Source organism: Pogona vitticeps, chromosome 1, assembly GCF_051106095.1.
Source record: "Pogona vitticeps strain Pit_001003342236 chromosome 1, PviZW2.1, whole genome shotgun sequence".
NCBI classification, from domain to species: Eukaryota; Metazoa; Chordata; class Lepidosauria; order Squamata; family Agamidae; genus Pogona; species Pogona vitticeps.
The window spans coordinates 259,340,570-259,357,439 of NC_135783.1; the positions used below are offsets into that span (position 1 = coordinate 259,340,570).

General features: G+C 42.5%; 1 protein-coding gene across 3 annotated transcripts in view; it reads right to left on the minus strand.

The window, feature by feature from the left end:
* Positions 1-2,421: 2,421 nt before the first annotated feature.
* Positions 2,422-16,870, minus strand: part of GTF2H1 (general transcription factor IIH subunit 1) — a 38,465-nt gene continuing 24,016 nt past the window's right edge. For all 3 annotated transcript variants that reach the window (XM_078383862.1, XM_078383861.1, XM_078383863.1), the window contains 5 exons: positions 15,309-15,426; positions 14,035-14,125; positions 13,202-13,317; positions 12,303-12,395; positions 2,422-4,841 (listed from right to left, as the gene is read on the minus strand). In XM_078383862.1, coding sequence (XP_078239988.1) covers positions 4,755-4,841; positions 12,303-12,395; positions 13,202-13,317; positions 14,035-14,125; positions 15,309-15,426 — 505 coding nt within the window. In that variant the 3' untranslated portion in view covers positions 2,422-4,754. The remainder of the gene's footprint in view (positions 4,842-12,302; positions 12,396-13,201; positions 13,318-14,034; positions 14,126-15,308; positions 15,427-16,870) is intronic.

The following is a 16,870-nucleotide window of genomic DNA, read 5'->3' on the forward strand; positions in this document are numbered from 1 at the left end:
AATGGCTGTTCATTAAAGATTTGGTTGAGTTGTTTGTCCTTACTCTCTTATCTTTTCATGCAGAGCAGAAAAAGTCATCTTCAAGTCTGTTCTGATCTCAGCAAGCTGAGCCTCGAAATGATTGATTATATTGAATTGACATTCTTGAAGAAGACCTTTAAAATAATCCATTGTGTGTTGCAATAATGAGTCTCCCCCTCCATCCATGGCTGTAGCAGTCAGCAGGTTAATTACTCAGATTTCCCTCATGATTTATTAGCTAGTCCGCACTTAAAGTCTTACGAGAGGGGACCCCAAAGTTATTATTTGATTCATAATCCACCTTGTCACTAGATGCAGAGTCACGTAGGTTAAATTATGCAGAGTTATTTAGAGTTCTTAAGTCCTGACTTTATAGATTTATGAAAAGCCAGTTTCTCTGGGAGAAAGGGTTAAGAGAGAAAAAGAACAAAGTTGGTTTCGTTTTCCGAGCTGTGACGTAGTAAGAAAACTCCAATGTTACAGGCATTAAGAAAGTTATGCCGTTTGAGATCTTCCTTCTCATCAGCTTTCAAAGAGCAGATTTGATCATTTACTTGCTGTAGTTTAGCAGCAGATCGTTAATCTCTGTTCTGCAGTCAGATAATAAATCTTATACCTCCCCTCTCAGCTAATCACCATCATGGCAACTTCACGAGACAGTTGCGTGTGGGAAGGGAAACTCTTCCAAAACACAGACTGCCATCTGAAATTCGGTGGTTCCAAAGCCCCCACCTGCAACAAGTCCCACTCTCATGTGGAACTTGCCCCCCCTTCTCCTGGGGGAGTAACCCTGACTCGGAGTAAACCCAGGGGAATCCAGAGCCCTGGAATTTCCCGTTCTCACTGCTCGTCGCTCCGCCCTTCCAGAAGGACATTACTGAGGGGGCCAATTGGGCCTCCCCTAGAAGTTCCACAGCCCAGGATCTCCTACTGAGAAGGCACTCTCTCTTGTTCTCACCAACTGTACCTGTGCGAGTGGCAGGATTGAAAGAAAAGCTTCCCCCAAATGTCTAAAACTCAGGAAGGCTCATACATGGTATGGTCCTTCCTACAGCCTGCAACCAAGCCTTTTATGGGGCTCAAAACCAACACTTTGAGGTAAACACTTATGTAAAGAACACTTATGTAAAAAACCAGCATGGTTCAAATGACCAAGTGTTGCAATGTCAGGCTCATTATTCAAGTAATGTTTAAAGATGGAGATACCAAGCTGTCTACATCAACACGAGGTATTAGGTTTCACCTCAGACAATGTGGAATGAACAGCCTCATGTCTGTAGATACAGAGTTGCCAACCAGCTAGTGCATCCTCCAAATGTGGCACCATCAAGATAGTGCTTTAATGTCAAAATCAAAACATCTGGCTGAATTGTCCCCATAGATACTTACAAGTAGTCCTATTTAAGGAGGACAGGCTAACGGCTGTTAACTATTGCCATCTAAGTTAATTTGTGGATTCAGCCCCTGAATATTTAGATCCCACTTAGAACAGTTAGCAGAGAGCACTTCCTCTTTGCAAAGAAAGGACAACCAGACTTCTTCTTCTACTGGAAATACTAAAGGCAGTATTTGTTAGAGAAATATATTGCAATAAGAAAAATAATAGGAATCCTAGTTCATGTTATCTAAGGGGGAGATGCAGGGAGCTATGACTGCTCTCTAACCTTTTGAGAACAAAGTCAAGATGTTATCATCTGTTCAACTTTAGAAAGGTAAAGAAAGAAATGTGAAGATAGGAAATTACATCAGCAGATTATCTGTCTAGGCTGAAGTAAGGTCTGCAGAAGTCACAGCAGCTAAACAGTCAAAAAACCTGAGAAGGTCCTTCTGTATCTATTCCTCACCATGCAAACACAGGCATCTTTTTCAATATACATTGACTTCCCTCAGTCACTCCCAACAGCTATGCAGCTAAAGATAACCTTCATGTCCACACTGATGTACCACTAAGTGTCAAATGGTGCAATGAAACAGGACTGGCTCCAGCTTGTGGTAAACAACAGTGCATGTTGCTGAGCAATGGTGGAACACAGAGGGCTATTGGTGCAGTTCAGCAAGGTGGCTATACAAATAGTGCAATTCTCCCTCAAGTGTTATTTTAACATCTCAAATACCGTTATAAAGATTCCTCCCTGCCAGAAACATTCATTAAGATCCTATGACTTACAAATACTATAGCCATCTTTTCAGCTGAAAGAAATAGAAAATTAAAAACAAGTACAGTATAGTACCAGGCAGCAACAGAGGATTATATTTCCTAATTAAAAATGGATATCAGTTATGGATCAGTGTCTAAAACAGCTGAATGCAACCAATTATCTAGTTGTTCAACACTGTGTTTGCTCTTGGATGGAGACAATTCACAAAACAGACACCCTAAATCATCAGAAAAGACAGAACTATGGAATTCAGTTTTATTCTACAGGTTTTGATCAATGCCAATGATACAAGTTTTCATTAGATACAGGTTGATTTTCAGATTCCAATGACTGTATGGTTAATGAAAGGCAATGCAGTTAACAGTTAAGTCACTCAGCAGTTTTGGACCACATGTTTTAGACCTGGAATCACTGGTGGTCATATGGCAGAAAAAACTAAGTATGGACAATATTTGTTGTTGCCATCTTCTGGTACAACATACTTTTGTTTAATTTATATTGAATCATGAAAAAATAATACCCAAAGTGCTTAAGCTTTATTTGGGGAAATTCATGCAATTAAGTTTTCCTTCAAAGCCTGATACTGCCTGCAGAGATAAAATACCTGGAAGGAAACTAAAAATGTTTTTCCAAATGATCTTTAATGTTGTTATCTGCCTGAACAATAGTTCTTATTAAACCCACCATCAAAAGGTTAGATAAGCTAATTATTGCTTAAAGAAATGTCAGTGCAAATGTCTACTTTATTATGCCTTCGCAGCTGTAAAATCATCTACTGTGTGTGTTAACCCATCCCTCTATAGACTACTAAAATATTTCTCAATCTGACAAGATGTTGAAGTTTGTCATCTTTGTTGCAGGGATGATTCTCAAAGTTAGCTATGGGTCAAACCTATAATTGGTATAATGCCAACAAGTCTATCAGAATTAATTAGATTTACTTGAGGAATTACCAAAACATACAAGTAGTCACATATCATCAGAGCTATATTTCTGCAAGACGACATTCCAACACCAGCATGAATTTTTATTATTAATTCCAGCTTTTCACCATTTGCTTTAATCTGCTGTGCACAGTAGAATACTTTTTTCAGGTTTTTTTAGTAGAACCATTTTGTAGCACATAACATGCAGCCCCTTCTAAGAAGGCAAGCAGCAGCAAGTTTTAAAACAGTATCTTAAACTTAGTTTGTAGGATTTCAGTAAAAGTCCAGTAATCCTGTTTAAAATTCTGGTGGTTGCATGAAAGCAGATCACAAACACATCATGCAAGCATGTACATGAGCACACACATAATGGGGAATTTTCGTAGCTCCCACAGCTAGAATATAGCTCACTCAAAATGAATAATAATCCCTTGTGTCAATGTGTAGCAGGAATACAAATCCAGTTCTCCTTCCTGGACATGAATTGTTAAGAGCATAATATATAGAATCAAGTTTGTTCCTTTCCAATGAATTCCAGCAGTTCAGTCATAAACTACCAGTTTATGAATTATCACAGTATGTCTCATCCCACCTAAGTGAAACCATTTGTTTGGTCCTAGGACAGACTGTTAATGAGGAAGACATTAAGACAATGAAATATAAGGAGCCCAACTCCATGACTGTACAAAACAAGTTTTCTTTGTTTTAATAAGTATTTAATACATGGCAGGTGCATCTTAGGCAAGAGTGAATTAGCCCATTTGGACCAGATGCGGTACACACCTCAGGTATATCTAAAGTATACCTTTTAATTCACTCTTCAATGATTATCTGATCGCCAAATATAGCGCTAACAGTCATCAAGAGAGAAATGAGAGAAGCTCATTTATGATTTTTTCTTTCATAAAGGTATAAAAAGTTATTGTTTCTCTAAGTTTCTTAAACTTACTTCAAAATGAACTTCGCATACCCAAACAAATGTCATATTTTAAAAAAACCAAGTTGCACACACTCACATTCAAAAGAACACATGCAAAGAATGGCTAGTAAAAATCCTGCATAAAATCCTGCACTCTTTTTGCCAAGTGTGCCTGCTTTGAACACCGTAGGTTTCTCAGTGCATTGGTTGTTGACTTGAGAAAAACATGTCCTCTAGAATCTATATTTGTTAGGATCTGAGGCAAAAGTCTTAGTTACAGTTGAAGTCTTAAACTTGTTTCTAGAAGTACAAACAGAATTCAATAAAATGCCAGGATACAGTGAAGAAAGAAATGCTCTACCCTGTGCCATACACTTTAAAAAACTAGACAAACAAATCTTGGATTTTATTAATACATCCATTTAAAGTTTTTATTTCTGAAAGCAGCTCTTTATGAAAATCAAAAGCAGTTCCTGAGTAACTGCAGTAAACAGTGTCTTTATATATATATATATTTGCCACTCAACTCTTCTGGTTTGGTTCCTTTTAATTCCCTAGTTTTCAAGTTTGACTTCTCCAAAAAGTGTGCAAGTCCACTTAGCATCATTTTCAAGAGTCCACATGATGCTTATTTTCTCTGCAATGTCTGTAAGATCTGCACATTGGGGAGCTGTGTTCCTACAGGTATTGCAATTTCTTCTTGCTCAGAAAATAGTCATCCTTGGATTTTCACGTTTTCTTCAGCATACGTCGGGACTGCCACATATGGAATTTATTGTAGGCCGCCTGCAGCATTTCTTCTATGTGACTTATCAGCTGAAAGAAAGAAAAAAGGACAGGTTACTTACCTGTAAACATGTTTCTTCAAGTGGATTCTCCATGAATACACACTAGTGGGTTTAGACAGCGCCTGCGCTGGCCTCTCGGAATTTTCTAGAGCTGTAAGAGAAAAGTAACAATGTTTGAGGCTACCCTTTACCGCGCATGACCAGCCCGCCAATGGCTCAGTTCCATATGCCCGCCACAAAGAAGAGTTGGGACTCGATTCCAATGACGGACATGTGGGGAGGCCGGGCGGGACGTGTGTATTCATGGAGAATCCACTTGAAGAACCATGTTTACAGGTAAGTAACCTGTCCTTCTTCAACGTGGTTCTCCATGAATCCACACTAGTGGGTGACTAGCAAGCAAACTTACTGGATGGTGGGCCGTCATTGTAGCAATGACGTAAGGACAGCCCTTCCAAACTTGGTCTCATTCTTGGCCCGAAGGTCCAACTTATAATGGGTGACAAACGTGGACACATTAGACCAGGTAGCCGATCTGCAAATCTCTTGAATATCGACTCCTCGCAGCAAAGCTGTAGACGTGGCCACAGCCCTAGTTGAATGGGCTTTAAGGCCCTCAGGAATAGGTCTGTGTTGTAGTTCATAGGCCAAAGAAATAGTGGAGACCAACCATCTAGAAAGAGAGGACGACGAAGCAGCTGAACCCTTTTGCCGACCATAGAAGCAAAGAAACAGCCTAGGAGACTCCCTATAATCTTTAGTCCTTGAAACATAATAGGCAAGTGCCCTTCTAACGTCCAAAGAATGAAGCATGCGCTCAACATCTGTCACTGCTTCAGGAAACAACGTTGGTAAAACCAAAGGCTGGTTAACGTGGAACTCAGAAACCACCTTAGGGAGAAAGGAAACATCAGGATGCAAAACAACTTTATCCTTGTAAAACTGCAGATAAGGGGAATCCGCACGCAAAGCTGCGAGTTCACTCGCCCTCCTAGCCGAAGTGATGGCTACCAGGAACAATGTTTTGAATGACAGGAACTTAAGGTCACAAGAGGTCATAGGCTCAAAGGGAGGCCTGGTGAGGCTGTGTAAGACAGTCTGTAAAGACCATTGTGGCACTGGCTTCTTCAATGGTGGTCTCATATTGCTTAAACCTTTGAGGAAGGCTTTAAGTGTTGGGTGCGAGAACCAGCGAGATGACTCAGAACCCTGAGGTTGAAAAGCCACAATAGCCGCTGTGTAAACCTTTAGGGTAGATTTGGACAGTCCAAAATCAAAAAGATGTCTGAGGTAGAGCAGGAGAGTAGACAAGGACACTGGGGACGACTGTAAGTTGCGTTCCTTAGCAAACTTCAGGAAATTTCTCCATTTATATTGATAAAGCAACTTTGTTGCTGGTTTACGAGCTTTATCAATGACCTCAACTAGTGATGGGAAATCCTCCACGCTGTCAAATGGAGGGTTTCCAGGTCGGGATGCAGAATCTTCCCGTCGTCCAGAGTGAGAAGATGTGGATGCAATGGTAATGTCATGTAGTCCACTGCACTCTGAAATAGTGTGGAGAACCACGGTCAACGTGGCCACCAAGGGGCGATTAGGATCGCCTCTGCTTTCATCCGCAAGGCTCTGATGATAGTTCTCTGCAGAAGAGGTAGCGGAGGGAACAGGTAGACTAGTCCCACGTCCCAAGGGATCATAAAAGCATCCCCGAGGGAGTCCTTTCCTCTCCCGGCCCGGGAAGCGTAATGCAGACACTTCTTGTTGCTGAGGGTCGCAAACACGTCTACTCGCGGTTGACCCCACATCCGACAAAGTTTGAGGAACATCTGCTGATTTAATTCCCACTCGTGGGTCTGAGCAGAGCGGCGACTCAAGTCGTCCGCCAGCTGATTGTCCGTTGTAGCAATGTGGATGGCTACCGGAAAGATGTGTTGCTGGTAGCACCACTCCCACAGCTGAATAGTGAGGAACAGAAGAGACTTTGATCTTGTGCCTCCCTGCTTTTTCACGTAGAACATCGTGGTGGTGTTGTCCGTGACTAGTTGTATGGCCCTGCCTCTCACCAGGGGAAGAAAGGCCCTGAGGGCTTTTATGACCGCCAACATCTCCAAATGGTTGATGTGTAGCGTCGATTCTTCTGGGGTCCAGAGGGCATTGATCTGATGACCCTCGCAGTGTGCCCCCCAACCCGTCGGGCTCGCATCTGTGGTGACCTGCCTGGTAAGTAAAATGGGTCTGAAAGGTCTGCCGACCAAGAGATGGGGGAGGAATGTCCACCACTGTAGTTGACTTGCCAGTTCTGGTGTGACCCTGAGACGCTTTCTTTGGCTGTCTGTCTCTGGATCGAACAGGGTGAGGAGCCAAATTTGCAGGGAGCGCATCTTCAACCGTGCATGAGACAAGGTGGCCGTTGTCGATGCCATGAGGCCAAGCAGATGTTGAGCTAGCCTGGCCGACACTGTGCGTCGCGGTTTGAACTTGTGAACCGCTTTTCTGATTTTGTGGACGCGTTCTAGAGGAAAAAACATGCGGGCTTGCACTGCATCGAGATGTGCTCCTATGTAGTCCATCGTTTGGGAGGGCTCTAGATGCGACTTCTCGTAATTGATGGATAGTCCCAGGGCTTGAAGAGTGTTGAGGACATAGTGAGTGTCCCGATATGCCCTTGCTTTGGATCTGGAGACGATGAGCCAATCGTCGATGTACGGGTAAATTTGGATGCCCTGCAATCTCAGGTAAGCCGCCACCGGGGCCATACATTTGGTAAAGGTCCTCGGTGCCGAGGCTAGACCGAAAGGAAGAGCCACGAACTGGTATACCGTGTCCTTGAACATGAGACGGAGATACTTTCTGAATTTCCAGTGTATCGTCACGTGAAAGTAGGCATCCTTGAGGTCCACCACCACAAACCAGTCTCCTTTCTTCAACAGGTGAAGGATCCCTTCTAAAGTGACCATCCTGAAGCGACGAGGCCTGAGGTAAGAATTGAGGTCCCTCAGATCTAATATGGGACGCAGACCGCCGTCCTTCTTCGGAACAGTGAAATACCGGGAGTAAAACCCGTTCAGGATGTCGCGTTGAGGGACTACCTGGATGGCCTGCTTCTCTAGAAGGGTGAGAATCTCGTCCTCTAGGATGGGATCGAACGAGGTAGGCTTGATCCAGCCTAGAGGAGGTAACTCTATAAACTCCAGGCGGTAGCCGGAGCTTATAATGTTCAAGACCCAGGTGTCCTGGGTAATCATGTTCCAGTTCAGAAGGTAAGGAGAAAGTCTTGTGCGTGACCTGATGGACCGGATGGAATGACGAGAGTCAAAGATATTGTTTCGACCCTTTCCCCCCAGGTTTGAAGGAGTGCCGTTTGTGGGCCTGAGGCTTGAAGCTGGAAGCCGACGAAGAAGCCTGAGAAGAACGTGGAGCTGCTTGAGAGCGGAACGAGCGGTAAGTTGAAGGACCAGGTTGTTGGTAGGTCTGTTGTTGGTAGGGTTGTTGCTGGGATCTAGGCCTCCACTGAAATTTGGAGGTCTTAGATTGCTGCTGCACTGCATAGGATTTTGCTGTCTTTTTGCTCTTATGTAAGCTTTCAAGGTTCTCATCAGTGGAGCCATTGAATAACCCTGTCGCATCAAAGGGCAGATTCTTGATCCTAGCTTTGATGTCCTCCACAATGTTAGCGGAGCATAGCCAGGCATGTCTCCTCAAAGTAACGATGGATGCCAAGTTCCTCGCATTGGCATCAGCTACGTGTCGAGAGGCTAAGTGTTGGTGTTTGGAAACTGTCAAAGCCTCCGCATGGGCGTTGAGACAAGTCTGCCTGATGTCTTCTGGAGCTACTTGTAGAGCTGGCAAGACTCTCTCCCAGAGTTGTTTCTGGTATGCACCCATAGCTACTAAGTAATTGAGAGCTCTGAGTGCAAAGGTAGTCATGGAATAGAGGCGCCTACCCAAGACCTCCAAGTCTTTGCCTTCTTTAGTGGTTGGAGTTGGATGACCTTTAGCTGGCAGCCTGGAAACACTAGACTCTACCACCAAGGAATTGGGAGCTGGATACTTCAACAGGAACGAAGTGTTATCCCCGTGCACCCGGTACATGTTCTCAGTACGCCTGGACATATTAGGAGGATCAGCAGGATGTTCCCAGTATTCCTTGACAAGGTCCATAAGCTCAGGCACATAGGAGAGACTGACGGGGCGAGACCTGGCTAGATGGATGTCTCCAAAAATCAGGTCGTCCGCACGCGAAGGAGATTTCTCTATCTCCAACTTAAGTGCTGCAGCCATCCTTGAAACCATCTGAGGGTAAGAGGAGAAGTCCTCAGACGGGGAGGAGGGATGGATATCCGCTGCGTCTGAACCTAGGGGTTCTCCTGGAGGTGGTAAGTCCAGAGAAGCCTCAGAAGTGTTGCCATCCTCTTGCTCAGAAGAGGTATGAGGGTCTTGGCTATCCTCATCGGAAGATTGGAGGATGCTAGGACGAGAGTCAGTGTCCTTGGTCTTGGAAGTTTTACGAGGTCGAGGTGCCTGAGGTACAGGTTCAGGCACCGGGCGCACCGGAGGAGAAGATGGTGTCGGTCGACCTGGAGGGTCGGTCGGCTTAACCGGTGCCGAGGGGACAGGTTTGTCCACGACCGGACGCTTGCCGTGTCGACCTTTCCTGGGCGGCGATGTAGAAGACGAGGAAGAAGAAGTATATCGAGACCTCTTCCGACGTCGACGCCGATCACGTGAAGTCGAGGACGAGGACTCAGTGGAATAGTCTCGTCTACGACGCCGACGACGGGACCTTTTCCTATCCTTGCTATCATCGGAGTCAGAGGAAGAGTAGTCCCGATGTCGGTGCTTCTTATGCCTATCGGCACCAGAACCGCGTTTACGTTTGCGGTGGCGCCGGGGCTTCTTAGGCGCTGGCTCCTCCTCTAACTCGGATGCTGGAAGCCGAGGAGAGGGGGCCTCAACAGGCTTAGCAGGTCTCACTGGTGTGGATGGAGACTTGGAGCCTGGGGATCCCGGCGTGGAGGATCGGGATCCCGTCCCAAGCCCGGTTAGAATGGGGCTGCGAGGGACGCCCGGCAAATCAGCCACTATCTTCTCCAAGTGGCTCGTTGTCGGTGACTTCTCGACCACGGACGGTGGCTCCTGATGAGGAGGCAATGAGGGAGCTAAGTCCGAAGCCGACTCTCGGTCTCGAGAGGAATCCTCCAGTAAAGGAGAAGGCAATGACGTCGAGCAGGATGGGACGACGAGGGTAAGCTCTCTAGCTCTCGATGTTGATTTTGTCGATGCCTTTTTCTTTTTCAGGTGCTCCGACACCGGTGGAACCGAGGACTCGGCCGATGTAAACAGGGAGACCGATGCGGAGGTAAGAGTAGATGGGGTCTTCCTCTTTTTGGACTTGTCCTTAGAAGATTGCTTAGGCCCCTTTCCCTTAGATGACTCCGGCGCCGAGACGACTTTGACTTCGGAGCGCACGGAGGAGGTAGAGGGTACAGCCTCCATTTGAGAAGGTTGGGAAGCGGACAGGGTCTGCTTCCACAAAAAATACTTCAGGCGTTGCTGGCGCGCCTTGAGAGTGACCTTTGTAAATTGTTTGCAATGCCTGCAGTGAGACACCGCGTGCGATTCCCCCAGGCAGTACAAACAGAGGGAATGTCCGTCCTGGAAGGGAAGTTTCCTAGAACACGCGGTGCAGAGGCGAAAAGGTCCTCTCCTGGGAGATGGCTTTTCTTTAGGAGGCATAGACTAAGAGGAACGAGGAATAACCGACCGTAATATAGGATCCGATCGACTGAGAGGAGAACCGCGTCGAAAGGAACGAGGGAGAAAGTCCAATCAGCGATAATTGAAGAAATCCTGAAGGCGCGTGGCGCCTCAGCGGGAGGCCCGTTAAGGCCTATTAGGCCCCAGCGGGAGGCCGCCTGAATCAATCAGGGCCGGAGACAGTCAGAGTTCACCGAAAAATCACCAGAGGCAAAAGAGTCTGTCAAAAGCGTTCCGTAGGTCAGGGTAGCCAAGTAAATAGAAGTAGAAAAACAGTTCGCTAGAAAAGCGAACTAAGAAGACGAAGCTCTAACGAGAGGTCCCAACTTCTCTGGCGGAAAAATGGAACTGAGCCGTTGGCGGGCTGGTCATGCGCGGTAAAGGGTAGCCTCAAACATTGTTACTTTTCTCTTACAGCTCTAGAAAATTCCGAGAGGCCAGCGCAGGCGCTGTCTAAACCCACTAGTGTGGATTCATGGAGAACCACGTTGAAGAACTCATGATTATCAGGAATTTAAGTATGTTGATGGATATTTAAGACAAATATTCTAACTCTGAATAGGAGGTGGGTTGCTAAAATGTGGGGAAAGACATGGATAGTGCTCTTCAGGTATCAGCAGCACAGGAACCATAAACTTTATCAATAGACAGACAGCAGTCCTTCTGTTTGTACAAATGACTACTGATTTTGGTATCACTACATCTCACAAGTTAATTCTTCAGGTCTCTAGTTTCTATTTTGGCATTCTAGTTAACTTGAGATATTGTGGCTTCAAACAATAAGCTGGTGTGATTTTTGGCTTGGTTTAATCACCATCTCAGACTCTACAATGCACAGCTTGATGAAGAGTTCTGAGGACTAAGTGGTCCAATAAAGATACAATCCCATCAATTTAGTGTCAACAATTCATTTAAAGGAGAAGCTGATCATAGAAAACAAACATCTGACTATTACAGGTGACCAAGCTTCCAAAGCTGCAGAGCTACTGGCACCTCTTTTATAGAGGAAGATAGGCAACATGAAACTTCTGTGTACCAAGATAAGGAGCTATATATACAGTGGTGCCTCGCATAACGAGCGCTCCGTTTAACGACGAATCCGCATAGCGATCTATTTTTTGGGATCGCTAATGCGATCGCATTGCGATGTTGTGAATGGGCAAACATCGCATTGCGATGATCGGTAAACATTTCGCTTACCGATCTTCGCATTGTGATGTTTTTAGAACAACTGATTGGCGGTTCCAAAATGGCCTCTGGGTGCCCAAAATGGCCGCCGGAAGCATTTTCACACGCTGCCCTCGCTTACCGAGGCGGCGAAAATGGCGGCGCTATGGAGGATCTTCGCTGAACGGCGAGTATGGGCCCCATAGGAACGCATTAAACAAAGTTTAATGCGTTCCTATGGGGTTTTTAGTTCCGTTTAGTGATGATTCTGGATAGCAACGATTAATCTGGAACGGATTAACGTCGCTATGTGGGGCACCACTGTATTAGTGAAAGGAGTCTCTAAAATGTTGGTCTTGCATAAAAATAAACAGGATTTTTATGGTTTAAGTCACTGGTGTTTCTTGGCATTTCTGTGTCACCCTGATGTTGACTTGACCCGTTATATATAGCCAAGAAGCCCATTTATTTGGCCGCTGTTCTAACATTCAGCAAGATTTTGAATTATATTAATACAATTTGCTAAGCTATATGTAAGTGAATAAAGTTGCATTCTTCCACTTACATTTGTGCTTAAATACTGTCTTCGAATTTTGTCCTGGAATGGGCAGAGTTTCGTAACTTGAAATCTTTCCAGATTGCTCCTCATTTTCACAACCTAAAGAAGGAGAAATAGAATACACAAGATCAAGCAATTAAATGAAAACCTCTTACCTTAAGTGCACCATTCCTTCAAGGTAGTAATAAAACTGAGTTTGCTGGTTCCATAACCATACAAATTGTCTGCTATTCTCTAATTTCAGCATGTTAAGAAGTTGTAACTCTTTAATAATAATAATTGTGAGCCATCAAGTCAATTCTGACTTATGGTGGTCCTTTCCAATGTTTTTTAGGTAGAGAGTACTCAGAAGTGGTTGACCATTTGCTTCTTCTGGGGGAACTCTGGGACTGTACAGCTTGCCCAAGGCCATACAGTCTGGCTCTTCTGAATTCCCAATCTCTGGCTCCAGTATGACACCTAGCTATCCAGCAAGCTTGCTACTATTTAAACTTGCTTATAAAATATAAGCTGTAACCTGATTAATATACAATGTATGTTGCACATTATATAATTACCTGTATCTGTTAACTTTTAGCCCCTTTTAAAACTAATAGGCAATACTACCTCTTGAAAGTATATGAAAAAAATCAGATTAGAAGTCTAGGCCAGCAAACCAAGGTCAGCTAGTTACCAAAGTTATTCAAACAAATTCCTACTGTCTGTTGTTTACAAACAACCATGTATAGCCATGCTTTCCTTCTGTTCAGAACACAATTTTTGAAGGTGATGTAACATTAATTAAAAGAACGTTTTTTTATATTACAGTTCCTAACACATAATGTAGAAGCATGTTGCAATATAGAACAGGGGCTGCAATGTCAATTATGACCGTGAGAAATACATTGCCTGCAAATCTTGCCTACCTTCTCCTCGAGGAATGGTGTATTTACAGGAAAGCAAGACCAAAAGTGTCGTAGCAGCTCTCCCACTGCCACATACAAGTGCTTCAATTCAGACTGAATATCATTTGGCACCATTTCTGTAGTTGGGGGGAAAAACATTTAAGTGCCAGGTCTGATGGCTACAACATAGGAGGGTCGTTTGCAAGCCAAGTGGTATGTCAATACCAAACATACATACATACATACATACATACATACATACATACATACATACATACATACATGCATACATGCATGCATGCATGCATACATACATAGTTTCCGCACATCAGTACAAAGTACTCCTAGAAATATGTGGCTGTTTCATGGCTGGTAACAATCATTTATCATTTCTTTGTTCCACCTGTATATTTCCGTTTATGTGTTCACATTTTTTAAAAAAAACCTTTTATAGTTATATTGCTTTTAAAATGCTTTGCACTTTTTAATAACATTATCATACATACTTTCAAATATAAATGGTTACAAATTTTATAAATATTATGCAAATACGATTACTGGAGCATCTTAAAAAACCTTGTTATCCTGCCTTTCTTTTGTAATGGGTAATAGTGGCCCAAACCCTATCTGTTACATCCACTGACATAATGCAATTGGTGTAAATCTTGTTGGCAAACTGCCTCAAGCTGAGAAGTTATCACAGGCGTTTGATTTTGTCTATGCTAATTCTTAACCTGCAGCAAATCATCAATGAGATTTGTGCCAATAACATTACACCAGTATAAAAGCTCAACAAAACTTTAGCCATTATTTTTGAAAAGCACTAGCTCACCAAATAAGGCACGAGTACGTACGATTTATGGCTTGCTGTGTTCCACCCTGCATTAGTTTTCCTCCAGGGGAAAGGGCTGTGATCGTACTACTTGCAGCACCACTAGAGAGAACCTTGAAAAACAGATGACATTTTAAAAAAGAATCTTTAACAGCAAAACAAAACAAAACACAACAAAAACAAATAAAACTAATCCTGAAGATGATTTTAAGGACTTAAATGAATATGTACAATAGTAGATTATTTTACTACTTAGCACAAAATATTCTCTTGGTGTATAAAAGTGAGAACTTTATAACCAAGTGGATGTTGTTGATATTAACAGATCCTCTTCAAGAACAGCTATTTCCAAGATTTTATTTTATTTATTTACATTTCTATCCTGCCAACTAGGCTAGGCTACTACTCTGGGTAGCTAATATGTTATACAATGGCTGAAATCCTTTGCTTAGCGCGCTAGAGTTGGCCTACTGAATCAGTGGAACTTACAGAACACCTGACTCACCAAATGCCCCTTGACTTAATGGGCCTACTCTAACTGCAACCTACTATACTAAGCAACAGGATTTTAGCCATTAAAATTTAATTTAAACTGCAATATACCTAAAGTAATTCAAATCTTTAATGGAAAAACAAAAGCTATGTCAGAAACCCATCTAAATAGAAATAAACAATGAAACACAACATAAGAATATGCAGAAACAAACCAGAAGCAAGCATAATTTTAGACTATAGTTTCCTCACGGCAGAGGCCTGTCCAACTGTCCTCTCAAAGTACCATGCACAACAATGGTGCATGAGTAAATTAATATAATGGCAGATTACATGCTGCTGCCTCAAATTGATGCAGCCTCAAAATAGCTGTCCTAATTATGAAAAACTCTGAAAACTAGTGGTTGATTTTTAAAGTTCACATCCAAGTTATTTTCTGCTTCTTCCAGTTTCCTATGTTTTTAATGTGTTATTAATACTGCTTTTATCTATGAGCTTTTAATGTATTTGTTTAATTTTTTTAGTAACGTAATTGCTTTTAACTTTTAAAAATTAACAGAATTGGGTCTGCCAATTCTGCCTTGGGTCCTTTTTAGAAAAAAGGAAGGTTAAAATGTTTAAAATAAAATAAAATGAATAAAATATTCTGGAGCAATGTATCAATAACTAATGCAAAGGAATACAGAACTCCTTCCACAAATATGCAGTCAAACATCAGTAGCATTTTCCATCCTCAAACTATATGGACATTCATGTTTCCAGTTATTTCTTTACTTTTAAATTAAACAATCATATTTATCCTACCTGAGTTAATTTGGGTACATAGACTTCCATCTCTTCCCTAATACTATACAACGAATTAATAATATCTTGGCTAGTTGCATATTGCTGTGATTGAATTGGTGTTGGACCATGATAATACCTGTTGTTCAGAAAAGAATTTATAGTTAAAACTGTGGGAATAGGAAGGCAGATTTCTGTGTTTAAAGACTACTTTTCAGGCTCTAGAACCTCATGTTAGCACTCTCTAAATACTGTTTTGTTTTTGGTAAAACCAATACTTTATGGATTTTGAGGAACCAGACAAATTATTTCAAAGCTACAGTGAAAGTTAAAAAACAATGAGCTGATTTGTGTTTCTCTTCCTACTTAAACTTCACTATAGGGCCAAATATGCTAGTGTCCCATTTCAGCTTGGAATGCTTTGACCCTATTTGACACACACAGAGATTCAGACTCAAAGATATATAGCCAGAACTTAGATTTACAATTCCAATAGATGAGTGTCTACTGAAAGCTGTCTTGAAGGCCCACAACTCTGATGCACCAGCCAGAAGGACATGCAAAAGAAAGCTGGTGCACAGAATTTGTCACAAAGTGTGCTATTACATCCAGTCAGAAAACAGAGAGAAGTAGGACTACTCTAGCTGTTCTGCTGGGAGACTAGTTTACCTTGTTGCTCCCTCAACTATCACCCAATTGCAACTATTTCATCAAATTACTTCCGGAATTTTCTATATGGCATAATGGTTAGTACTGTAGCTGCCAACTAACTGTTCTTACTCTACTCAAATATGTGTGTGTGTGAGAGAGAGTGAGAGTGAAAAACTATGCACGTCCCATGCTTCATGATTTCCCATGCCACTATTCTGTTGTTATATTTATAGCACTTTTAAAAAAACCAAATGTGCTAATGGGCCCAAGAAGTTGGCTATCCCTAGGCTTTCTGAACTTTCCATCCTAGTTGGATGTAGTAAGAACTGGAACTTTACGAACTCAGCTGTGCTTTTTCCTTCTGTGTTATCTCTTTGTCATTTTGTGTCAAGCCTTTTTGATTGTAAGCTTGATCTGCTTTGTAAGCTGCTCTGGAAACCTTTTCAGCTGAAAAGTAGGTTAACATACTTTGAATAAACAAGTGAATAAATAGTCATACTGTAGAAACAGGTATCTATTGCTCCTTCAACTATCAAAGAGGTATCTATACAGATAGAGTTATAGAGATGCTTAGATATATGGGATGTTACATGGCTGACTGAATTCTGGCCAAAACAGCTAACATGTACAGTATAAGAAATGGGAGGAATTCCATCTGGACTGCTAAGGGGAAAAAGGAACAGCTGTTTGTAGAAGATTTTGAGGAACCAGAGTTTGAGTTGTGTCATACCAGTTCTTTTCAGGAAATTTAAAAAAAAGTAAAATAATGATGAAAAACAGTACAAAAATAAAAACAGTCTATATAAACACATTTCCTTATTACTGAAATGTCTTTTTCTGAGAAAAACAGAAGCAGCCAGAAGGACTAATGGTTTGGTAAGTTTAATATGTTGGTACTGCTGTGAGAAAATAATCCAAACATGGAATTCTGA